Source organism: Cucurbita maxima, unplaced genomic scaffold (genome assembly GCF_002738345.1).
Source record: "Cucurbita maxima cultivar Rimu unplaced genomic scaffold, Cmax_1.0 Cma_Scf00010, whole genome shotgun sequence".
NCBI classification, from domain to species: domain Eukaryota; kingdom Viridiplantae; phylum Streptophyta; class Magnoliopsida; order Cucurbitales; family Cucurbitaceae; genus Cucurbita; species Cucurbita maxima.
In genome coordinates this window covers 2,028,020-2,052,870 of record NW_019272026.1, presented here as the reverse complement: position 1 = coordinate 2,052,870, position 24,851 = coordinate 2,028,020, and the positions used below count along the sequence as shown (strand labels likewise).

At 37.5% G+C, this 24,851-nt stretch overlaps 5 protein-coding genes and 1 long non-coding RNA gene across 11 annotated transcripts in view; 2 read left to right on the top strand and 4 right to left on the bottom strand.

Moving 5' to 3' along the window:
• The first annotated feature begins 996 nt into the window (after positions 1–996).
• LOC111485541 lies at positions 997–2,820 on the top strand. Its single transcript, XR_002718677.1, has 2 exons — positions 997–1,541; positions 2,549–2,820. It is a non-coding gene; the product is annotated as an uncharacterized LOC111485541 (long non-coding RNA).
• Positions 2,821–3,884: 1,064 nt separating this feature from the next.
• Positions 3,885–6,194, bottom strand: LOC111485461. The gene is made up of 4 exons (XM_023132353.1): positions 6,077–6,194; positions 5,643–5,855; positions 4,903–5,292; positions 3,885–4,788 (listed from the first exon to the last, which is right to left on the bottom strand). The coding sequence occupies exons 2-4, from the start codon at positions 5,842–5,844 to the stop codon at positions 4,106–4,108; spliced, it is 1,275 nt and encodes a 424-aa protein (XP_022988121.1). The 5' UTR covers positions 5,845–5,855; positions 6,077–6,194; the 3' UTR covers positions 3,885–4,105.
• Positions 6,195–7,220: 1,026 nt separating this feature from the next.
• Positions 7,221–8,648, bottom strand: LOC111485011 (probable polyamine transporter At3g13620). Its single transcript, XM_023131704.1, has one exon. It carries the CDS (start codon positions 8,646–8,648, stop codon positions 7,221–7,223), a length of 1,428 nt encoding a protein of 475 aa, XP_022987472.1.
• Positions 8,649–10,458: 1,810 nt separating this feature from the next.
• Positions 10,459–14,639, bottom strand: LOC111485438 (glucan endo-1,3-beta-glucosidase 4-like). Of its 3 annotated transcripts, none has more exons than XM_023132320.1 (5): positions 14,337–14,639; positions 13,224–13,372; positions 11,854–13,098; positions 10,897–10,924; positions 10,459–10,810 (listed from the first exon to the last, which is right to left on the bottom strand). In XM_023132320.1, exons 2-5 carry the CDS (start codon positions 13,285–13,287, stop codon positions 10,666–10,668), a joined length of 1,482 nt encoding a protein of 493 aa, XP_022988088.1. In that variant the 5' UTR covers positions 13,288–13,372; positions 14,337–14,639; the 3' UTR covers positions 10,459–10,665. The 3 variants fall into 3 exon arrangements, with proteins under 3 accessions (XP_022988088.1, XP_022988090.1, XP_022988089.1); XM_023132322.1 differs by having other exon boundaries at positions 14,342–14,639; XM_023132321.1 differs by lacking the exon at positions 14,337–14,639 and adding an exon at positions 14,155–14,330.
• Positions 14,640–15,692: 1,053 nt separating this feature from the next.
• Positions 15,693–19,416, bottom strand: LOC111485508 (serine/arginine-rich SC35-like splicing factor SCL33). Of its 3 annotated transcripts, none has more exons than XM_023132429.1 (6): positions 19,198–19,416; positions 18,740–18,932; positions 17,370–17,447; positions 16,485–16,649; positions 16,222–16,413; positions 15,693–16,137 (listed from the first exon to the last, which is right to left on the bottom strand). In XM_023132429.1, the coding sequence occupies exons 2-6, from the start codon at positions 18,880–18,882 to the stop codon at positions 15,972–15,974; spliced, it is 744 nt and encodes a 247-aa protein (XP_022988197.1). In that variant the 5' UTR covers positions 18,883–18,932; positions 19,198–19,416; the 3' UTR covers positions 15,693–15,971. The 3 variants fall into 3 exon arrangements, with proteins under 3 accessions (XP_022988197.1, XP_022988199.1, XP_022988198.1); XM_023132431.1 differs by having other exon boundaries at positions 16,222–16,401; XM_023132430.1 differs by having other exon boundaries at positions 19,141–19,363.
• A 1,652-nt stretch (positions 19,417–21,068) lies between these two features.
• The window catches only part of LOC111485471 (3-hydroxyisobutyryl-CoA hydrolase-like protein 1, mitochondrial), a 9,053-nt gene continuing 5,270 nt past the window's right edge, over positions 21,069–24,851 (top strand). For both annotated transcript variants that reach the window (XR_002718667.1, XM_023132371.1), the window contains exons 1-6: positions 21,069–21,479; positions 21,556–21,636; positions 21,737–21,805; positions 21,974–22,037; positions 22,783–22,862; positions 23,586–23,669. Coding sequence is in view for 1 of the 2 variants with exons in the window: in XM_023132371.1 (XP_022988139.1) it covers positions 21,351–21,479; positions 21,556–21,636; positions 21,737–21,805; positions 21,974–22,037; positions 22,783–22,862; positions 23,586–23,669 (507 nt within the window). In the remaining variant the exon portion in view is untranslated. The remainder of the gene's footprint in view (positions 21,480–21,555; positions 21,637–21,736; positions 21,806–21,973; positions 22,038–22,782; positions 22,863–23,585; positions 23,670–24,851) is intronic.

Below are 24,851 nucleotides of genomic sequence, written 5' to 3'. Positions count from 1 at the left end.
TGGAACGATGGGTCTAATTAGAATTTTTTTTTTGGATATATAAGTTAAAAGATGATGGGAATGTTATGAAACGAAGACCGAATCATGTTAGTTTGTATAAGGATGTAATGATATATCATTTTAGACATGGTGAGAAAGAAGACAATTATCTTAAATTGTGTGCCCTAAAAACTAAGGGTGCAAGGTGGTCAAGGTGGGAGGTTAGTGGGACAGAATCAAATGGGGCGTCGTGTGGGTGTGTTTAACAACTTTCATTATCTAGGAATATACAGAGTTTGGTTGAGTTGGAAAAATCTTTTGAACCTTGAATTAGGTTGGTGTGACCGAAGTAACCTGAATAGAGTTGACATCCAAAAACCCAATTTTCTTTTTTTAATTATTTAAAAAAAATTATATTTATCCACCATACATGTTATATTAAGGTCTAAAATCTCATCTAATTCAAATATTAAACATTCACAAGTCACAATGCATTACTATCCGTCGCAAATGTAAAAATTCTTAATCTTCATATAATAATCTTAAAGTAGGGTAAATATAATCGCTCAAGCTCACTACTAACAGATATTGTCCGCTTTTGTTCGTTATATATCATCGTCAGCCTCAGTTTTAAAACGCGTCTATTAAGGAGAGGTTTTCACACCCTTATAAGGATGTTTCATTTCTCACTTCAACCAATGTGAGATCTCACAATAGCTCGAGCTGTTACAGTGAAGCTAAGTTGGGTCGTAACAATATTTTCGAGTTAGTGGAGTGGATCAGGTTGACCCAACTAAAAAATGTCTACACGCAAATCAATCCAAACTTGTTCAGTCTTTAGTCTTCCAAAATTGATCGAGATACTGCTTAATGACTGACTCTCATACTATTTGTAACAATTCAAACTCATTACTAATATAGTTGTCGTCTGGAAATGGAAATGAATTAGTGTAATGAATTATTAAGAAAACGACGAAATTATCACTTATGAACGAATCATTTAAACACTCTTCAACGATCCCATCATCTTCATCACTTCCCACACCTCAAACCCTCCATCATCAATGGCTGAAGCTTCTCAAGAATCCTCTCCCCATTTTCACTATTCCTTCTGATTCTCGCCATTTCCACCCAAACCCATCTCTCCTTTTCATCAATAGACAAACCCCTCAACCCAACAGACATCCACGATCTTCTGCTCCGTTACGGTTTTCCCGCTGGTCTCTTACCCAACAATGTCAAGTCCTACACACTCTCAGACGACGGCGCCTTCGAAATCGAACTCGAAACCGATTGCTATGTGATGCTCAGTGAGCTGGTTTATTACGAAAAGAAAATCACGGGGAAATTGAGCTATGGGTCTGTGGCCGATGTTTCTGGGATTCAAGTTAAGAAGCTGTTCTTGTGTGTCTCTGTTTCTGGGTTCAAGTCTAATCAAGGATCTGGAACCATCGTGTTCTTTGTCGGACCCTTGTCTGAAACTTTTCCGGCAGATATGTTCCGGACGATTCCTGGTTGTAGAAGGAAGGCTTACCTAGGAGGAAGAACAGAAGCCATGTGAGGTAATTTTGATCTGGGTTGGATTGGATTTGATGTTCTTGAGTGATTGATTGCTTGTTGAGTTTGATTTCTGCTTATGAATGTTCTTGTGAATCATGGATCTGGAATTTGTGTTCTGAAATTTGGGTTGTTTGCTGTGATTTTGGATTTTGTTGACTGAGATTCTTGTTCGTATGATCTATCTATGTGGTTAAAATGAAGATGGAAAAGAAAATGTGAAATTATTGGGATGTGACGATGTTGTGTATTGAAAGTTCCATCGGTAGTAGATATTGTCTTTTTTGAGCTTTAAAACTCGTTGAGGTGCACCAGTTGACTAGACATCTAGGGGTAAAGCACTTCAGTGCGGGCTATGAGAGAAGTACCAAATCAAGGCAAACTCTGAATACTAGATATGATCTCAAAATAATAGGGGTCAAGGTCGGTCAGTGAGACGATGGGGGATAAGCTTCATCGTCGAAAGGGAAACAGCCCGGATCACTAGCTAAGACTCCTAAATGACCGCTCAAAGTTTTTAAAATGTGTTTGATAGGGAGAGATTTACACACCCTTATGAATAATGTTTCATTCCCTTCTCCGACTGATGTGGGATCTCACAATCCACCTTCATTTGGAGTCTAGCGTCCTCGTTAGCCGTCATTCTCCTCTCCAATCGATGTGGAACTCCCAAATCCACACCCTTATAAAGAATACTTCGTTCCCCTCTTCAATTGATGTGAAATCCCCCAATTTACCCCTTTCGAGGTCCAATGTCCTCATTGGCACACCATTTGGTGACCATTCTCCTTCGAGATTCAGCCTACTTGTTAGTACATCACTCGATGTCTGGCTGCCTTTAAGCTACAATGATTATTGGAAGTTGTTGGATGATAGCAACATAGCATGAATTTTTTTGTCACTAAATGATTATAATCTTCGATTTCTTCTAGATATTGTTGTGTCTTGTCTGATAATCATGTTTTTTTTTTTTTTTCCAGAGCTGACATTAATCTCTGTCTGTCTCTTGCAGATGGAAATGATAGCTTTCCAAGCATGTTCATCTTTGTTTCCACAATGTTAACAAAATGTTTCTTTCAATAATATTATCCTTCTACTATATCAGATTTCATCAAATGAAAATTTATGTATTTTCTGCTTGGTGTGACAATCTAAATGTCACGATTATGTTTGTTATGACGTGTGTTGCTACGGCTCCATGCATATTAGATGTCAAACCTCTTGCATTGTATCACTTTATTGTCTTCTTTTAACGTTTTTATGATGTATAGTTTTCTTATTGTATTTTTTAGTGTACGACATTTCAACAAAATCATGTCTATACCTCGTAGATCTAAAATGCCTCTGAATGTACTATAGATGTTAGTCATTAGTTCTTCCTACTCGTAGCTATATGTTATCTAAACTGTTGTGTTGTCTTTTTAACTTATACTGTGTAAGCTTACTTTGTTCGTTCCTCTCCATCTTCCTTCCGAAGTGTCTCTAAAATCTCTTCATATCCCTGTTTTCTAAAATCTTCTTCTTAAAACGGGGTTAAAGACTTGTGTATATGTTGTCAGGTCGAAGGCGACACGATTTCGAGTTGATTCACTCACTCAGTTAGTGGTGAGAGTGAGTGCAGCACAATCACTAAAAGCGTTATTCACTTAAAAACGTTATTGTGACACTATGTAGCTCCCAGTTTCTGATCACCGCCCACACTTGGAAGCTCCATCAATGGCTTCCTTCTCGAGAACCCTCGCCCCACCATCACTGTTCCTTCTGATCCTCGCCATTTCCACTCAAACCATCTCTCCTTTCCATCAACAAATTCCAAAATCGGCCACCCTGCCCCCTCAAATCAACAGATATCCACGAACTCTTGCCCCTCTACGGCTTCCCTAACGGTCTCTTACCCAACAACGTCAAGCGAAGATGTTCATGTGGGTCTCTGTTACTGGAATCAAAGCTACTCAGGGCTCTGGAACCATCGATTTTTATGTTGGGTTTTTGTCTGAGACCTTGGCAGCACATCATGCAATAGCTCTCGAACAAAGTACACCATTAAACTTTTCCAGACAACTCCATTGAAGCTCTCGAACAAAATATACTATTCAGACTTTCTTTAAATGATCATAGAGACAACTACTTCTCTCGAGCTTTGAACCATCAAATAAAGTACACTCCGCCTAATACTATCTAGATGACTCCTTTGAAACATGTAGAATTTTAACATGACTACACTTTCGAGACTTCTTTATTCTTAGTACAAGTTAATCAAACCAACCTTCATCCTTAAGTATTCTAATCCAGGAGAAGATGCACAAAATCAAAATGGAGGGCAAGAAAGGGCTTTATTTCCAACCAGATAAAACCCAAATAAGGGACACTAAAGAGCTTTCGATTGATGCAAAAGCATGATGATATATGCATATACTTCCTACATTCTTTACAAGTATTCTTCACCTACATGATATGTTGGTCACTTTCTTTCTTTTTTCTTCTTTTATTTCCTTTTTTCCCCTATTTACAAGCCAATTAGTGTGGTTCGTATTCTATCTTGCTATTCCAAAATCAAGAACATTCATGTTCATTCATTTACCTTACGACCCAGCGCCATTGGCTTCACTGCAGCCAAAACGACAGCAACTTTACACGCAAGAAATCCCAGCATTCCTATCACCACTTCTTTAGGTGACAGCATCATGGTTGAATCCCCCAAGTTGAACTTAACTGTAATAATGGAAAGTCCAACTGCCAGTGCCAAGACTGATAAAGGGCCTATATATCGTCGATCTTCATTCCCCATTCTTTCAGAATTTGAAGTCGGGGCAGGTAACTCGTCCACAGATCTTTGCAAGAGCAACAGATACAAGAAACCAAGAATGCCACCAGCTAAGAATGCAAGACCCGCATTTTCACCAGCTGAGAAGGATGAAATAGATGTGCCAGCAAAAATCAATAAGGCATCATAAGTAAGCAAAGAGAGCTTCAAGTCTGCATATTCTTTCATGCTTTCCTCATTGGAAATACTGTCAATAGTGGCTAAATTTGAAAGGTTGGAGCTTCCATTCAGGAAGAATAAGGGTTCAATTCCACGTACTTCTGATACCAGGCAAGACCTAAGTTCTACCATTGATTTGTCGCTGCCCTCCCCGAGCAATATATCCTCGGCTGAGAATTCATACTTGAAACCCATGTATTGAAGCTCGTGCCCTTCAGATTTCAACTGAGATATGACATACAAGCTTAGACTTCCAAGTCTCCACTGGCCTGGAGAAGATGAGGAAAGAAGAAACGTTCTGTTAAATTTCTTGCCAAAATCATTTTAAGTTCTGCAAAGAGACCCAAAAGTTTTTAAAACGCGTGTCAATGACACAAACTAACCAGAATCAACGCTGAGCCAGACAGATTCTAATCTACCCAATTTAGGTCCCTTGAGGACGAACTCATCCGAAGAACCTCTTTGGAATAAGAGAATTTCAGAACCATCCAAAATATCCTTTTCTTTTGAAAGATAATGATCTGTCGTCAAACTTGCAGGTATTCTCTGTAATATAGAATTACCCTTTTCATCTATCAAGCACAGGAGAATTCCAGCATTCATGTCACTTAGACTAGATCCATAGAGCTTGCTAGTGCTTATATCAACCTTGAACAAGGCATGAGATTCATCTCCCTTCATAGATGATAGGATTTTCTCAATTGAAGTTTTCGTGCAGATCTCCACTTCCGAGGCTTGTAAAAGATGTGAAGGTTTGGCATAATCCTGAAAATCTGCGACCACGTTACATGAACTTGCAAGAACTTTAATATCAAAGTAAAAAGAAAAATAAAAACGTAACTTAATCCAACACCAAACGGTACATAATTTTAGTTCCTAAAATCTAAGATTTGTGTAGATTCGGTACTTAAAACTTCTGAATTTTTAAATTCATAGATCTACTAGACATCAAATTGAAATTGAAATTTCACCAAATGACTAGGATATATCACTGAGGAGCAGAATTTAACTTTTCTAATGGTATAGCATTGGAATTCTTGTGACATTTCCATAGATTATTATCATAGAAACCATGAAAATGATCAAATAAAATCATCCATATTCATTGAAGGGAAAAAATTACCTTGAATACGCGAACGCTTTGCACGAATTCGAAATCGAGAAACCGAGTACCGAGAACAAATTGACCTTGAAAAAACAGAGTTCAACGATTTCCTTGCAGAAGTAAAACTTTTCTGAGATGCAAAAATTAGATGCCTCGGAGCAAGTGCGTCCATATCCACTACTCCAGCACACCAGAGAAACATGGGAGTGACACAATCCATCTCAACAAAACCTATAAATCGAATAGAAGAATTAAAAACGTTCCTATAACCATTTCAATTCTCCACAGGGAATTCATAATTAACAACAACATCATGATGCGAAAATGAAAAACCTCCAATCTATTTGAATCCGCAGATATCTAATCGAATGGCGGTAATATTTTGTTCTTGGATATGAAAGTAATCTTAATCGGAAATTGCTCAAAGAAAAAGAGTGAATACTGAAACTCACCGGAAACTGAGATCGCACGACGAAATTAGGATAGAAAAGCAGCCATCGACGACGGGAAAATCGGAAGAGAGAAAAAGAAAGCGTATGTCACACGGAGCCTAATGGATTTTTGTACCATGACCTAAAAATTTGTATTTTATTTTTATTTTTTTTAAGTACTATTTTTTTTTTCATAATTTATTTTGTTGGCTTAACATTTTTTTTTAAATATAATTTTTTTTTGTTTTTTATTTAATTCACTCTTGCTCTCGATCCCGCTCGAACTCTAGCTCACTTTCTCGCTCTTACTTTTTTGCTCTCGCTCCCTCGCCCTTGCTTTGTTAGCCAGTCAATCCGTGGCAACCTCACAACAAAGAGTGAAATGCCAAGTCCGTTCTCCAAAAAGTATGTGTTATCAAGGCTTTTCAGTGATTCAACGTGCAAAATCAGGCCCCAAACTCGTTAGCCCCCTAGATAGCGCTATAAATAAACTATTAGTATCAACCGTCAAACATTGCTGAAAAAAATAACTTCACTCGTTATCGTTGTCACTAGATTATGAAAAAAAAAAAAAAAATAGGAGCGAGAGAGCTAGAAAAAAGACTAATTAGGAGATCGAGAATTGAGAAAAAGGAAGAAAATTAAATATTAAAATAATTTCGAAAAGGGTCACGTCAAATATCATCTTGACCCCAATTTTTATATAGGTCGATCTATTAAATTAAGCGAGAAATAATTTTTTTTAAAATCAATCTATTAAATTATTATTTTAAAAATTAATATATACAACTATTTATATCATTCATTTATTCATAATTATTTTCACTTCAATTTAATTTAAAATCATATAAAAAAAATATAGATCATTTTGTTTAAATAACCATAGAAAAATAGAAAATACAACTAAATGCCTAAAATTCTTTTTTAACAAATTAAAGTGATATAATTAAAAAAATAATATAATATATATATATATATATATATATAAATTTCTTTTTTAAGATAGAAAATACCTAAAATTCTTTTTTAAGAAACTAGAGTGATGTAATTAAAATTTTAAGAAAAATATATATAAGTTCAAATTTAAAAAATAATAATAATAATAATAATAATAACTAATTACAATTTTTTTTTTTTTTTTTTTAAAAAAAAAGGATAATTGTTCCTAATCTTCAGGTCTTGGATTGAAGATGAAGATCTTCTTCTTCCTACAAATCTTCATCAACCCGAACCAGACAATCCCGGCGGCGGTCATGGAAGCACTGACCAAGAACACGGTGGTATGCGTAAAAACCATCAAAACCACCAAAAACGCCGACGGAACCAAACACATCACGATCAATCCCGGCAGCTCCAACGGAACCTTGAACGGCCTTTCCATGGCGGAATGCTTCCATCTCAGCCATAGGAACGACGAGAACTCCAGCAGCATCCCCAAGCTATACATGAAATTCGCCGACGCAACAATGTCCGTGAAGTCCAAATACGAAACCCCAACAGAGATCGCCGTGCAAATCACAATCCCAATCCATGGAGTGTTGAACCATTTCGCCCTCGCCGCGAAGAATTTGGGTAAAATCCCAATTTCCGCCATACCCAGAATTTGATATGCACTGCTACTTAATTGAGCTTCGAATAGTCCAATCGCCGACAAGCAGGCTCCGATTTCCAGGAGGATTTTGAGCCATTTTCCGGCGAGTATCTCCGCCGCTTGGGCGTGGAATCCGGATTCCCAAGCGGATTGTTGAATGTCGACGGCGCCGGTGACGGCGAGAAGTGGGATTAAGTAAGAAAGACAAGTGATAATTACTGATATGAACAGAGCAATTGGGAAGGTTTTTTTGGGTTTTTCTACTTCTCCGGCGAGTGTGCTGACGTTATCCCAGAAATTCAGGTTCCAAAACAGAGTGTTGAGGTACAGATTCCAATCTGTTTTTATCGCTTTATCGCCGGAATTTCCCCACCGGTGGAGTTTGATTTTGGGGATGGCGATTAATGTCATTAAGATGAAGGGTAAGATGGATAACAGAGCTAGAACGACGGCGACATATCCGACGATGGTGAGGCCAATGTAGTTGAGGGCGGCGAGGACAACGGAGGAGGCGAGGAGGGCGGAGCGGCGGGGCCAGCCGGATTGGAGCTGGGGGGCGATTTTCTGAATGTAATTGATGCAGAGAACAGGGTAAGCGGCGATGTTGATAACGCCGCTGAGGATTTTCCAGGTGCCCATGAGAGAGCCCCAGAAGGATCCAAAGGCTGTTTGGGCCCAGATGACGAAGCCGCCGTTGCCGGGGAAGGCGGTGGAGAGCTCCGCCGTGATCAGCGCCTCCGGGACGCTCCATATGAAAGGGAAAACGATGAAGCCTATGATGGCGAGGAGAGGTCCGGCGGCTTGGACGGCTGGCTCTTCGCCATAGGGGCCGCCGGCGACCTCGAAGTAGATGAGGAAGATGAGGGGGATTAATGTGAGCTTTTTTGCGGCGGCGATGGGGGAATTTGGGGTGTGTCTGGGGAGGATTGGAGGAGGTAAGTCGGAATTTGAAGTGGGTTTTTGATGGGGGTGTGGATTTGGGACACGAATTCGATGATCCATTGATGAATTATGAGAAGATGAAGAATTTTGGTGAAGAAAGGGGACTTTAAATAGATGGATTATGATACAATTTGGTTAGGATTTGAATTAATATGATTGAATCCATTTAGAATCTTAATCAAATAGATTTGATTTAGTTTTACATTTTTTTAATAAAATTTTTATTGAAAAATGAAAATTATTTGTTAAATTATTTTAAAAAATTATATTTTTAATATATATATATAACCGTCCAAATTCAAATCAAGTCCACCGCTAGCAGATATTGTCTACCCTTAACCGGTTACATATCACCCTAGGCCTCATGAACTCATGATTTTTAAAACGCACTGATAGGAGAAGTTTTCATATCCTCATTAGGAATTATGCTTCCCACCACTATCAAATATGATTCACTTTGGCCAGATAAGATTCACTTTGACCCATTACGTTTCATCGTCAACTTTACTGTTTTTAAAATGCGTTAGAGGTTTCCAAACTCTTATAAGAATGTTTCGTTTTCCTCTCCCACCGAGGTGGGATCTCACAATCCATCATGCTTTTCACCGCTGTCAGATATGGTCCACTTTGGCCCGTTACGTATCATCGCTAAACAATCCACCATGCTTCTCACTGCTGTCAAATATGGTCCACTTTGGCTTGTTACGTATCGTCGTCAACTTCACTATTTTTAAAATGTGTTTACTTGGGAGAGGTTTTCACACTCTTATAAAAATGCTTCGTTTCCCTCTCCAACCAAGGTGGGATTTCACAATCCACGATGCTTCTCACCGCTATCAAATATTCCTCACTTTGGTCTGTTACATATCGTCATCAGTCTCACTGCTTTTTAAAACGCATCTTAGGGAGAGGTTTTCACACCCTTATAAAGAATATTTTGTTCCTCTCTCCAACCCATGTGGAATCTCACAATCCACCCCCTTTAGGGACCTAACGTCCTCGCTAGCACATCGCCCAGTGTTTGGTTATGATACCATTTGTAAAAACCCAAGTCAAGTGCTTATAGATATTGTCTTGTTTAACCCGTTATGTATCACCGTTAGTCTCACAGTTTTTAAACGTGTCTGATAGGGAGAGATTCCCACACCCATATAAGAAATGTTTCGTTCCCCTCTTCAACCCATGTGGGATCTCACAATCCATCTCTTTTAGGGGCCTAATGTGGCTGGCACACCGCCCAGTGTTTGGCTATGATACTATTTGTAACAACTCAAGCCTACTGCTTATAGATATTGTCTTGTCTAGCCCGTTATGTATCACCGTCAGTCTCACAGTTTTTTAAACGTGTCTGATAGGGAGAGGTTTCCACACCCATATAAGGAATGTTTGGTTTCCCTCCCCAACCCATGTAGGATCTCACAATCCACCTCCTTTATGGCCTAATGTGGCTGGCACACCACCCAGTGTTTGGCTATGATACCATTTGTAACAACTCAACCCCACTGTTTATAGATATTATCCAGCCCGTTATGTATCGTCGTCAGTCTCACGGTTTTTTAAATGTATCTGACAGGGGGAGATTTCCACACCTATATAAGAAATGTTTCATTCCTCTCTCCAACAGATATGGGATCTCACAATCCACTTCCTTAGGGACCCAACGTCCTCGTTGGCACACCGTTTGGCGTCTAGCTCTAATACCATTTGTAACAATTCGCCCACCGCTAACAAATATTGTCCACTTTAGCCCATTACATATCCCCATCAGCCTCACCATCTTAAAATGCGTCTACTAAGGATAGGTTTCCACACTCTTATAATGAATGTTTCGTTCCCCTCTCTAAACCGACGTGGAATCTCACAATATATATCAATTAATTCCAAAAATAATATAAATGGATCATAAACTAAACACAGTTACTCCCCCCACCTCAGAAGAGTAAATTACAATGAACAATGAACTAATACTAAACAGAGCACCTAGAAACTAACAGAAATGTAAGAACTTGAAGGATTTATGTGCTCAATAAATTAGCAATCTGAAGAATGGTAAGAACTTGAAGAAGAATCATTCATATCAAAACATTAAAGCCCACGAAAAGATGAACAAAATCAAGAGCTGAAATGAAGAGACCTGCAGCTTTGAACTTACACCAGGAAGCAGACCTGAAGGCCCCATGGCTGCTTCAGGGGAAAATCCGCCTCCACCGCGTGAATTGGAACTGTTTTTCAATATTTGAAACAGATTAGAACTCAAGTAATTGATATATAAACAGATGATTTCAATTTGGTGTAATTTCCCACTTACCTTCCTGTGAATATGCAGGACCCATGACCTGCAAAAGATGGGGGAAGAAAGTGAGAGAGATTGGATTGAAGGAGAAACCCGAACAGTCGATATCAGATCGAGTCATTTGAACGAGCATTACAAACAGTATAGGATAAAAACTGCTAGATATTCGTGGGAGAATCGAAAATCGGCTAGTTGAGGATGGCAGGTGCGTGCACAAACACTGTGTGGCACACCTTTACGAACAATGTTAAGCAAAATAGAATGATAGAAGAAACTTATGTATGATATATACAAGCAACCTAACATGAATACGGGACCACGGGTTGTATATTATGTAACAGCTTAACCGATGTAGGATCTCACAATCTACTCCTCTTCGGGGCCAAGCGTCCTCGTTGGCACACTGCGCGGTGTCTAGCTCTGATACCATGTGTACCAGCCCAAGCCCACCGCTAGCAGATGTTGTCCTCTTTGGACTTTCCCTTTCGGGCTTCCCCTCAAGGATTTTAAAGCGCGTTTACTAGGGAGAGGTTTCCACACCCTTATAAAGAATGTTCCGTTCCCCTCTCCAACCAATGTGGGATCTCACAATCCACCCTCCTTCAGGGCCCAGCGTCCTCGCTAACACACCGCCTGGTGTCTGGCTCTAATACCATTTGTAACAGCCCAAGTCCACCGCTAGTAGATATTGTCATCTTTGGGCTTTCCCTTTCAGGTTTCCCCTCAAGTTTTTAAAACGTGTCTACTAGGGAGAGGTTTCAACACACTTATAAAGAATGTTTCGTTCCCCTCTCCAACCGATGTGGGATCTCACAACATAACTCATGTTAGGACGTCCACCCGGATTAAGGATGTCCAACTAGTGCAAGGAGAAGTGAGGACAAACACCAAGTAATAACAAATAAATAACTAGGTCAAGCATCTACTTACTAAATCGAAGGAACAAGGAGAAGAACGGTTAAAAGAACTTACTCGGATCAATTGCCGTAAGCATAGCGGTGCCATCGAAGTCACACGTTCCACCAGCACTATGAGTTTTCTGATAGTAATCATTATATGCATAAGAAGCATGGTTAGTAATGCTATTAGGGAGAAAGCATGGCCTCCCACGCTGAATAGCAGCACAGTTAGCCCCTCCTTGTCCACAAGCCCAATTCAGGCCATCTTCCAGCTTATCTTCATCCGCACCATCTTTAGCCACACAATAAACTGCAGAAGAATTTGCTGTCGAACGACCCGAGATCAAGCCCAAAGGATAAACAGCCGAGCCATTGGGGAAAAGTATACCCCAATTCTTTTCCGAGATCGGACCAGGCCTCTTGTCTTCATTAAACAGCTCGTAAAGGTACGTGTTGATTGGTGTCGTTGGCTGACTAGGTGGCCCTGAATCGTTTGAAACTCTCCTGATCAGATTGCTAATGTAGGTGCCAGCATTTTGAATTGTAGCATCAGGTTCATTTGCTCCACCAAACCATGGCCAACCCGTCTCAGTAACCACAATAGGAATCCCAGAAAACTTGAACGCATAGATCGAGTAGTACGTTGCATCAACCATAGCATCGAACATACTATTGTAATGGAAAAGAGTGTTCGGGTCAACAATCTGCTTAACTGCGGGAAGTGACCGGAAAAGTGCGTAATCTAATGGAAAAATTCCATTCTCAGTAGTGTATCCATAATAAGGATAGGCATTCAACATGTAGTAGGACTTCGTGTTCTTTAAAAACTGGAGGAGCTGAGAGATAGTCGAGTTCCACGAAGCGTTAAAGGTAGCGGTGGACGGGGGAAAAGGCCGGGGTATTAAGTCCATCGATTGGGGAGTGGAAACTTTGATCAGATCGTTTAGATTGGCGGCAACCAAGGCTTTATGTAGTGAATACATGGCTGGAACCAAGACTGGACCAACATGAGGAATTGCTGTAAGAACCTCACTGCCGACGGCAATGGCTGTAATATTCGTTCCCGGCAAGTGAGCAGCAACGTTTTTGTTAACCCAGGCTGCAGCAGCTGCTGGAGATTCACCAATCCTGAGAACTTCCTCATTCATGACGCCAACGATTACCTCAATGCTACTGTTTGCTAGGGCCTTTAGCAGCTGGGAATCGGCATTATAGAGGCGGAGATGAGTAATCCAATGGGTTTTAAGAATTGCAACGATATCTGAAGCTGATGGAAGATTCGAGACGTCGGTTCCGAGGTTAACCCCCACAAAGGCACCTATTGATGTCAAGAACACATCTCAGTAACAAATAGATAATTGGCTATATTCCACCAACTGAGATCATATTCCAATCAATCTGAATTTAGAACAGGAACTACGAAAGGATGTTAAAGAACTATACCTAATGCATTGAAACACATGCCAAATAGAAGTAAGATCACAGCTCCATGGCACCTTTCGTGCATTTTTGACGACTTTTCAGCTTCCCACTACTTACTCTGCGTCGCAAGAATCAAACTCCCGAAACTCGATTGAGAAAGCACGAACAATCTGCAATCGAGTCATGTGAAATGTCAAGAGTTTGGGGGAAGAAAAATTCCACACTCAAAACATTACAAAAGAAGTTGTTTCTGCAGATCCTCGGACGAGACAAAAGCATTAAATACGTAAACATACAGACCAAACATTGACAAACACACACACAAAGTAGCTTAGCTAACAAATGAGACAGCCTTTCCATCCCCATTTAAGAAAGTATAATGGCACAAGCCCCACCATTAACCGATATTGTCCACTTTGACCATTACATATCACCGTCGGCACGGTTTTTAAAACGCACTTCTAGGGAGAGGTTTTCCACATCTTATACGTAATGTTTTGTTCCCCTCTCCAACCAATGTGGAATCTCACAATTCACCCCCTAAGGGGCCAGCGTCCTCGCTAGCACACCACCTAATGTCTGGTTTTGATACTATTTGTAACAACCCAAACCCACTGCTAGTAGATATTGTTTGTTCCATTACGTATAACCGTCAGTCTCACGGTTTTTAAAACGTGTCTGCTAGGGAAATGTTTCCACATCCTTATAAGTAATGTTTCGTTCACCTCTCCAACCAACATCGGATCTCAAAGAAAGATCGGAGAATTTCAAACTAGTAGTTCAGCTTCCAAAGAACATCATAAACAGAAACCTCTCTATCATTCTACTTCTACAAACTAAGAACTACTGGAAAGCCAAAGTTCATAAATCTTGAACATAAAAACTCAGCCATAAACTACAAAACAACAAAGAACCCAGCTAAGAAAACTAAAAACAAGAAGTGGGCAAGTACCCAATCTGAAAGATCACTGCAATTCCAACAGATTTCAGTCAGCTTCAGAACAGAACCAAACCACTAAACGCACAAACAGAGATTCTCAGCAGCCCAGAACAGTGAAAAAGCTTCAGAAACTCAAGTAAAAGAAAATCAACAGTTTCAACTTAAAATCAGTCCCAAAACAACAAGAATCTTACCCCACCGTGTCCTAAACAGGGCTGATCTTGTGATATTGAAAAGAATGTCGACTGAAGGTGTAAACACTGACAAGAAATGCGAAGAAAATGGCATACCAAACTTAAAAACTTTATTGTATGCCTTTTTCTTTTCTCTTTTTGAGGAAGCAAAGGGGCATGGATTCTCGTGCAGAAGGGATCGTGATCATCGTCGCCGTTCATTTTGGTTTGATGGGGGGATTGGGGTTTTTTTTTTCTTTCGTTTGGTTTGAACAGAAAAGAGGATAAAATTTGAGCAAGAGAAGAGGGGAGAATGGGTAAGTGGGGACTAGAAATTGTTCGTTTTTTCTTTAAATTTAACCCCAAAAGTCGTTTGTGAAGATTCGATTTGGAAGAACAAAGTGATGGGTAGCGGCGTGAGGGAGAAATGAGATGATTTTGCCGTTTAATACAAAATTGGGTATGTAGAACACTTTTTTGTGGCATTTCACTTTTTTTGTTTTGTTTTTTTTTTCAAATTTTGAATAATTTACACTATTAAGTCCTTAAAGTTTTGTCAAATTAGTTAAAAAAAATAGTTTAGAGGCAGATTTAAAAAACCCAATTTGATGAGCAAATGAACGATACTTTAACGAGGTGAATCATTCATTAGTAATTGCTATCTATCAACTTTATGAACGTACTTAAACGAGTAAATAAATTACAGGTTTTCATTAACAATGTTCAAACAAATCGAAAACAAAAAAATAGTTTGAATGAAATTCAATTAAAAATCTTCTCGAAATGTTTAAGTTATTTATGTTTATTTTTTTATAGCACTAACATCATTAATGCATAATTAACTATGATTTTTTTTATATATACTCATAAATGTCCTGAAAATATTTTTAATTATAAATTTTGATAAATAAAATAAAATTAGTGACTTATAATAATTTATGGGATTTTATTTGAATTACAATAAGCTTCAAAATTCTAAGTGGATAAAATTAAAATTTGCAATTTAAGGATATTAATATGATAGATTATTTTAAATGAGGTGGTGGCTTCACTACTAAAAAATAAAATAATAAAATAAAAAACAATATTTATTATATAATTATTTGAAAATTATAACGGCTCAGGGAGGGTTAATGATGGAATGAATTCAAGAAATATTCGTGGACGAGAAGGTGGACCCCACTTCACACATGGTTGACGTGGCCAACTTACTTAGCTGGAAGCAATTATCTGTGAAAATTATTTATTTATTTATTTTATTATTATTATTATTTTCATCCACGGAAAATATATAACTAGCATAAAAAAAATATTATCAGAATGATAAATATTTTTAATAATTTGACTGTTATTTATTATTTAAATAAGTTGATAATATGATGATAAAAGAGCTTGAAATATATTGTAATGCATCACCACACCAGGAAACAAGAAAAAAAAGTTCTCAAAATCTTGATAACGCATAGATTCCTAAGAACGAACGAACGCTACCGAACAACAAGATAAACGAAATGATGTCTATAGCGGAAACATCAAACTAAACAATGGCAATAGTACATTGTAGTTGTTCTCGACCAAGTTTCGAGTTGTTTTCCTGTTGACTTCAGCTCCCATCTCCGTTTGTTGCGGACTTCAGCTCCAGCTAACGCTCAGGCTTCAGCCTCTCAATGGGCTTGGACTTCGACTTCTGCCCCGTGCTGGACTCGGGCTTCTACTTCTCGACCCGTCGAGTCGTGGAGATCGGGAGAATGACCTACCACGGCTCAGCTGTCGTGGGAAAGACCTCTCTCGACTATTCCGTCTGTCAGGAGGGGACGCCGATCTGCATTGACATATAGAAAAAATTGTGGCTCAAGCAGACTGAACAAAGAACTAGGAAGTAACAAGCAATGTATTGAAAGCATACCTTGAGTAAGTTCTTGGTTTTGGTGGCGGGGATGCATTGTCATAACTGCGGGACCTAGACCTGGCATGGCGCGGAGCAGGTGAACGAGAATACCTTGCATGGCGTGGAGCTGGGGAACGCGAATATCGTGGCGAACGAGAAGACCTTGGAGGAGATCTTCTTCGATCATAAAAGCGTCCACTGTTCATAAAACTGAAATATTAATTTTGTTTAACATATGCTATACTGAACTGTAAACAATTGATACAAGGCCAGCTTCATACCTTCCTCTCTCCCTCGTCCTCATATCAGATGGCTTCTTCCTGTTTTCCTCAGCATAGACCACAGTCAACTCCCGACCAAGAAGAACACAGCCATCCATCTGATGCTTAGCATCTGCAGCATCAGCGGGATCTACATATTGAACGAAACCGAAGCCACGTGGTTCTCTGCAAAATTGTTGCACAAAAGAAGCAAAAGGGGGAAAGTTATAAAAGAAAAGTTAAGGTAAAGCCACAGAATCAGGTCAGGAACTTGGCCTGCTATAAACCTTCTCTAATTAAACTGTCCACCATATCCCTTGGAATATAAGCAAGCACTTGGCTGCTGACCTTGCATGTGTCAGATTTAAGATGACTTGAAATTCTTCAAAGACTTGGGAACATCTTCTATGTACTCAAATCCAACTTCCTTCCAATCTTCACTACCATTAACATCATCTTCAATAGAACTCTAATTACTTGATGTCTTCTTCAAAACATTTTTCACTGTTAAATCTTCAAACGTTCAATAAACAGACCTAATATGTGATTTAAGGAAAAACAAAACAAAAAAGCAAAAGAACCAGAAAGAAATGCCTCTATCATCAGATGCACAATTTGAAAGATGAAACACACTACAGGGGTCTACTTCAAAAACTTCATCAATAACTTATCCCAAGGATTGTGCTAAAACCATTTTGTTCAAAAGCAAGGAAATCATTGAAAACATGTTCTCTCCGATACCACTAAATATATTATATCAACAGACACTAAAAACGTTGTATAAAATTTACAGAATTACTTAAAAACCATATGAACAAAGTATAAAATTGTATTTTTTTTCTAATTGAAAAAATTAACACTTCCCACGTATCTGCAAATCCTACAATACAGCTCAGATATGCTCACCCAGTATGATAATCCTTTGGTAGGTATATGTCCTTAATGGCACCAAACTGTCCAAATGGTCTACGAAGATCCTCAGGTCTGTGTCAAAAAAATAAATTTAAATAAATGGTACACCAGGTTATATCATATTTTTACTATAAATTGCTTTTTAAACAACATCTTGAATATATTTGATCAGCAAGCAAGAAATAATAGCAGTATGCAGTAAATGCGTTTTAAGAAAACAATATGCAGTTAAAAAAATTGGTACCGCAGCACGAACAGTGATATATCAATCTATTACTAATTTCAAACTACACAGAGTTCTACAAAGCAACTTGCAATTCCGACAAGACCCTGCAAGAATGCAACCAAATTAAATTCTTATATCCAGACACGAAAGACTCATCTCATTTCATGGATGCAGGTCAGAACTGAATCACGGATGCACTGCAAGGGAGAAGAAAAATGAAAGAAGATCCACAGAATTACTATAACTTCGCTTCTGTCTAAGGGGGGAAGAAAAAAAGGCTACCTAATGTGGTGGAATACATACTATGTATTAGGGTGGAACAATGTATTTAAAGTGCGAGGCACGCTTGGCTGCAAGACTCTACAATGCTTAAGAATGAAGTTATGAAAAACTAAGTTTGCAAAAGTGCACAATAAAGACAATTTCATACAAAAATCAAATAGAATCATTAACAATAATTTCATTAAAAAAAAAACTTTAACAAATATGGGAGCTTTTGCACGAGATTCTTGAAAGATATAACAATAGCTTTCCAAAGGAGGGCATAAAACGAGGAGAAAAACAAGTCAACTAATCCCGAGACACAGCACAGCAAGCCTTATTGAGGGGTGAGTGCCTTGCCGCAAGTGAAGGGAGCGGCCTTAAGACACTTCGTAGGCTACAAATAAATAGAAGGCTCCTATAAGACAATGAAAGGAACTATAAAGAGTTATTTGGTCCATTTCATTTTGTTTCTTTCATAGCTGTTGGAATAAGAGATTTCATGATTAATATAAAATTCTAATACTTTGAGAGAGAGTGTGTTTTATAAGGGTGTGGAAACTTCTCCTTAACAGACACATTTTAAAAACCTTGAGGGTAAGCCTGAAAAGGAAAGCTCAAAGAGGACAATATATGCTGGCGGTGGGTTTGAGCGGTTACAGAAACAGATAGAACTATTCAACTTCCTTAGACTATGTGATGTCTTATTCCCCCTATCTAAGCTCCTTTCTAGCACAAAGATCTGACCACTATCAATTCAAAACAAAATAAAATAAAGCGACCCCCTTTCTCCTACAGAAGGAAAATTGGTCGAAAAACCTTCTGGGGCAATAAGAAACATAAGCATAACTACATAACATACTCATCCAGAACAAACCTGCAGTCACGGCGAAGATTACGAACTAGTAGGCTAGTGGGGAGGTCTCTTCCACGTCCCCCATAGCGCCCTCTAGGGCTAGGGCTCCGACCCCTTCTTCCATAACCCCTTGGCGGTGATGGAGTATAACTCCTACCCCTCATTTGCACAGCAACCAATGACAGAGACCCACAGTCTAAGAATCTCGCTACAGCTGTGAAAGTGAACAAGATTGAACCACTCAAAACTATTTTAACATGTAATTACAAATTCTTAAGGCAACTGAATTGATCCAAAACTGTTTCCTTGTACAGAAATCGAGAACAGTAAGCGACCTACTCAGCTACCACATAACAAGAAACCCTATCTTGATAAACCTCATATGGCATATGAAATTACAGGTCAAAAATTGGGAAAATTACCTCAAAATAGCGAAGCGGGAATAGATCTATACAACGTAACTATAGAAATATGCTGGCCGAGATTTGAAAGTGTTGCGTAAACGTGCGAACGCTTGGAAGACAGAGAGACCTTGAAGATACAGTGAATCGGCGGCAGAGAGAGAGAGAGAGAGAGAGAGAGAAGAAATTAGGGTCCGAAGATGAAATTGAAATCTTCGATCGAGAAACAGACGGCGGTGCTTCAGATTTGGAAGTTTAGGGCATCAGATTTCCACTGTAGATGAACCACACAACGACGTCGTTTAAGTGAGAAAAGTTTTATTATTAAAAAAGAGAAAAATATTTCAATAATACCCTGATATTTTTAAAAATTACATAATACCATAATACCCTTCCTTTTTTTCGACTCGTGTTTATTGAACAAGGATCGAGTTATTCCAAAAATACCCCTAACCCGATCGAACTCAATCTTTATACCGTCTTACTCTTATGGTGTTCGATAAATACATAAAAACATAAATGTACAATAAAACGTGACTATTTTCAGGTCTAAGTTTGCTAATCGAATACTCGAAGTTGTTATCGTTCAATCATTTCACAAGGATAGTTTAAGGGTTAATTGATTAGATACCCAAGAACTGTAATCTTTCCTAATTGAATAATTGGTATTTACTACTTATATCAACAATGTTTTTTTTTTTTTTTTTTGGAACATGTTTTGCTTCAAACAGTTTTGTGTTGGGTGACATCTTGAAAATTTTATTAAGATGCATATGAGTGAAAATAAAACATGTTGAAATGACTTGCATTGGTCTGTGAGGATAGTTTTCACTCTTATAAACAACTAGTAAGTAATTCAACCATGTTGTAGGGGATACTGAGAAATGCCGGAGCTATCAGATGTCGAATCCTAAACATGGGTCGTTACAATAGTAAACTATTCACCCACAAATGGATGACTGTGATATTTATTTATTTAATAAAACGGAGTTGGGGTCGACTTTCGAGCATTTAAAAGTGAGTCAGACATGTTTAATTCCTTTTAAGGACATAATTTTAATACTAAAACATTAAATTCCTCTTTGGTATATATCAATTACATAAATTTAAAAGATAAATAATCTACTTATTTATTTATTTTATTATTATTATTATTACGAGTATTTATTTATTATTATTATTATGATTGCGAATATCCTTTTTATTAGTAGTAGTGAAAATAAATATTCACGAGCACCGGACAAGGACATAAACTTAGCATCTGATTTCATTCTCTACTGTCGCATAAATTTCTATTTATTCTTCGTGGCGAGTGTGGTGAGTTTTCTACAATAATTTTTTCTATTTAATAAAAAAAATTAAAAAATTAAATGAATTAAAAAAATATCTTAATAAATTCAATAATATTTCATAAAATATATATATAAAGGAAAAATCTAAAATATGGTAAATTTAAATTACAATGGAATTATGTATTTTTTAAATAAAAAAAAATCTTTTGAGCTTATCACGAACCAATCATAAACGAGTCCTACAAGTTTTGTCCTTTTTATTTATTTATAATTAAAAAATAATGGATCTTTATCTATATATTTAATTTTAAAATTTTAAAATATTAATCCTTTTAATTAATTTATTTTTAATTAAAAAAATCATGCATCTTTATCCAATTTATATATATTTAATTTAAAAATTACATTCAGTTAAAAAAAATCATATATATAATATGACAGTCAATAGAAATGAAATTTATTCAAATTAAAATAAAATAAAAGAATTTATAAAAGTACGAAAACGGAACCATAATTAAAAAATATTGAATTTCGCATAATTTAAATTAAAATGTTTATTCCAAAATTGTTGGAACTAAAAAAAAATATAATTTTATTTTTTTTGTAATTATTAATTTTTTATTTTCGTTTCCCCCCCTTAAATTCTGCAAAATAGCCGCGGTATTTTTGGCCTGATTCTTCTCAATGAAGTTGCAGGAGGTAACAGCAATGGCGTCGAGTAATGAATAACCAAATCCTCGTGCTGTAGCTTCCGATCAATACGACTATGTTGAGGCCAAGATTCTTCTGCACAAGCTTTATCTCCCGCCTTTTTCTTCTAAAAATTGTCGATTGCGACTTGCAGAAAAGATCGGAAACCAACCTATTCTTGCAGAATCATTTATAACTTGGGGAATTTTCGCAGCAGAAGGTAGGTAGAAGAAGAAGAATTTGTTGAAGATGATGATTCAGAGCTTGAAGGTTGCGTTATTTACTAGGCGAAGCCTTCAGAGTGTTCGTCTCCTCACTCAGAAGAGAAGCCAATGCTCTCTTCCCGACCATTCATCTGACGATGATCTCGATCAACAAGTCAGTTTTATAATTACATAATTTCCTTTGTTTAAGACCTTAGTTCAGCTCGTTCGCTCATGATTCTCTCTCGCAGGTGCTTGTTGAAGGCAGCGCTTGGTCCAGAACCGCTATTCTCAACAGACCGTCGGCTCTCAATGCTCTCAATACCAATATGGTGAAGATCTTTTTTCAGCTTGTTGTGTGTTTCAGCTACTATGAAATTACTCAGATGGTTGCATGCAAATTTCTTACTCTTAAATGTACTTGGTGTTTAGGGGGCTAGACTGCTTAAATTGTACAATTCTTGGGAAGAAAACCCTGATGTTGGTTTTGTAGTCATGAAGGTAATTTCTTTCCCTTGATGATCATGGCCTTTTCTCTTTTCCTATCAGCATCTGTTGAGTTTTTTTTTAGTTTCGTTTTAGATGATTTTTCATTTTGGCTGTATTTGTTCATTTCCATTTGCAGCTCACACTTCTTAATCTAATTTTTAAAATTTTGGATTGTCAAAGGGTAGTGGCAGGGCATTTTGTGCTGGTGGAGATATCGTTTCGCTTTATCGTTTCATCAATGAAGGTAAGAGTCTGATGTACTTTGTTGTATTAACACTCAGTTGACTATATGGTTCAGATTAATGGAATCTCATGTAAGAAAACAAAAGTAGAACAATTTTGCACAGAAGATCTTTCCATGTGTATTAATGAGCTTAGCTTCTGCGAAAGTTGAGGACCAAAGAAAAATGTAAATGTGAAGATGAAGCACAAAATATCGATATCATCCTGTGCGAAGACCAGTACATTAAATGGCCACTTGTCTTGTATGTTTTTCTACTCAACTGTCAGAGTTTATTGATGGACGTTTGTGTCTTTAATGTTTATCGACATTTTTAGGAGTAAATCAGTGAACCGAACTCCAGGAGTAGAGGGTTTCACCGAGCTATATTTTGAACATTCAGAGAGAATTTGATAAGTGCGGTTTTGTAGTTTAATTAAATAATGTTTAATGGTTTCAACAGAATGGATCTATTTATATCAATAACTTTTAAATCGATTCATGGATCTATTTATTTCACTGTATCATCCAAAGATGTTAATCATGTTACTTAGTCACTATTTTTACAACTTCTAAAATTTTTGGTAGCTTTCTTCGGTTTACTATGCCCTTTTACACTCGACAATTTATAAAGGTAATGGATGATATTAAGAATTAATCATTGACTTAGGGTTCTTTTATTAGATTAAAATATAGAATTGACTCTCATATGGTTAACTCATCTGTCATTTTTTATTAAAATTGCTATCCATGTCTTGGGTGACTGCAGGGAAGATGGAAGAATGTAAAAAGTTTTTCAGCACATTGTATACTTTTATGTACATAGTTGGTACATACCTGAAGCCCCATGTGAGTTCCTAGTTCTCAGATTTGTATCTAGAACATTTGGCTCCATTTTCATGACAATGTGGCGCGTCTTAGTACTGAGAGATGAAAATTATGGTGTTTTGTCTAATATACTCATATTAGAACAAAATTTTCTTGAGCAAATATTGTCTGTGTGGCAATGCAATATACTCATACATGTGTGTGTGTGTGTGTGTGTGTGTGTGTGTGTGAGCATTGGAAATGTCTACAGGGGCTTTTCATCAAAATAAATAGGATGTCTATGTAAAGTTATTGTATAAAGTTACTTTTGGGGAATTTAGGATGTTTATGTAAAGTTAATATAAAAAACTGACTTTTGAGGGTACATTTGGAAGTTTATGGAGATGGAGTTAGATTGATTTTTCCTGGTGGGTTTAGGGAAGGTTTGCCACTATGCCAAGGCTGACACCATCCTCTTGATTTTATTTAATTAGCCTTGACTTTTTGGAGGAGGTCTTGCATATGTGTGATGACAGAGTTATGTGACTATATATTCTTCATCAGTGTAACTTCTATCTACATCAAGTGGAGATACGTTTTTTTTAAAAAAAAAACTTTTTTGGCTCTGAAAAAATTACAAAAATGTGAAAATCCACTCCTTAATCATTAAATTGGATTCATTTCGGATGATTGTATGTCTTCTTCCACATTTATTACATGTAAACACCTAACTTCTCCAACATTCTGTTGATAATTTCCATGTAGGTGGCAATTCTAAATGGCATTACCATGGGTGGTGGCGCTGGAGTTTCACTCCCTGGGACTTTTCGAGTTGCAACTGATAAAACTGTAAGTCATAGGCACTCCATACCTTTCTTCCTTTTTTGTTAAACTCAATGTCAAAAGATAAAGTAATAGTATTGGCATGTAACTGAATACACTTGGCTATGTATGTTAGGTAATAGTTTTTTGGAGGACATTATTCACTTTCTGTTTGCCTATTAATTTAAACTTTCTGGGTGAAATTCCCTTGGTATCCCTGATTTTCATAAAGTGCCAAATATGAATCTCTAATAGGCCAGAAATAATAAATGTATACCAAAGGAAACATGTTTGGAGTGGGGGAACTTAGAGTGAGTGTAGATTGTTAGTTAGCTTGGGGTGAGTGAGAGAAGTCGTGATGGAGAAATTATAAAACAGCGTTTGCCAATTGTTTTGGACATCCAGAAGTGGCAACCTTACTTGTTGAGGTGGAAGTTACTTGTTCTAATATAACAAAAGAATGAAGTTTCTGTCAGGCAAGCTTGTTGTAGTTGAAAAAAACTACAACTCACTGGGTGCTGGATCTGCCTGGGGGTGGAGGAAGGTACAGTGGTGGGCTCTTTAGTTGACTTGTCAAAAGCCTTCTAAGCTTGTTGCATCTGATAATTTAAGAGACAATTTTATTGATGTTTGTAATTTATAAAAGGAATGTTTTATCCATAATGCTTACAAAAGACCTTCCCAATTTACCATGAGGGAGGTATGACTATAGGACAAAGTACCAGACAATTTACACCAAAAAATGACATGGTATACAACATTGTCGAAGAGCCTAGCATAAGTCCGTGTCTTCTCCATGAAATACTTTTTAATTTCTTTCTTTCCATAGATTCCGAAAGAACGTCATAATGAGATTTGTATATGGCAAAGCTTTTTTCATTCTTATAAGGGATGGTACTTTAAGACTCTGTCTAATAACTCTTTTACCTTCCTAGAAAAAGTGAGGTGTCATCTGAAGATATTGAAAATCTATAGGGGGTTTTGTGATTTGTTGTCTCTCTTGCATAAAGAGCACCAATTTGGAAAATAGTTATGTGGCTTGTTAGATATGTTTCCATGTCCCTTTGATCATAGCCGTCTTGCAATGAGAGAGCCTATACAAAAGAGGATACTACAAGCTAGCATGGTGTTGTCAGTCCAGAAAGATGTGTTTTCTCCTTCACCCACACTATAGTGAATGCGGTTGATAATGAGGTTTTAGTGCCCCCC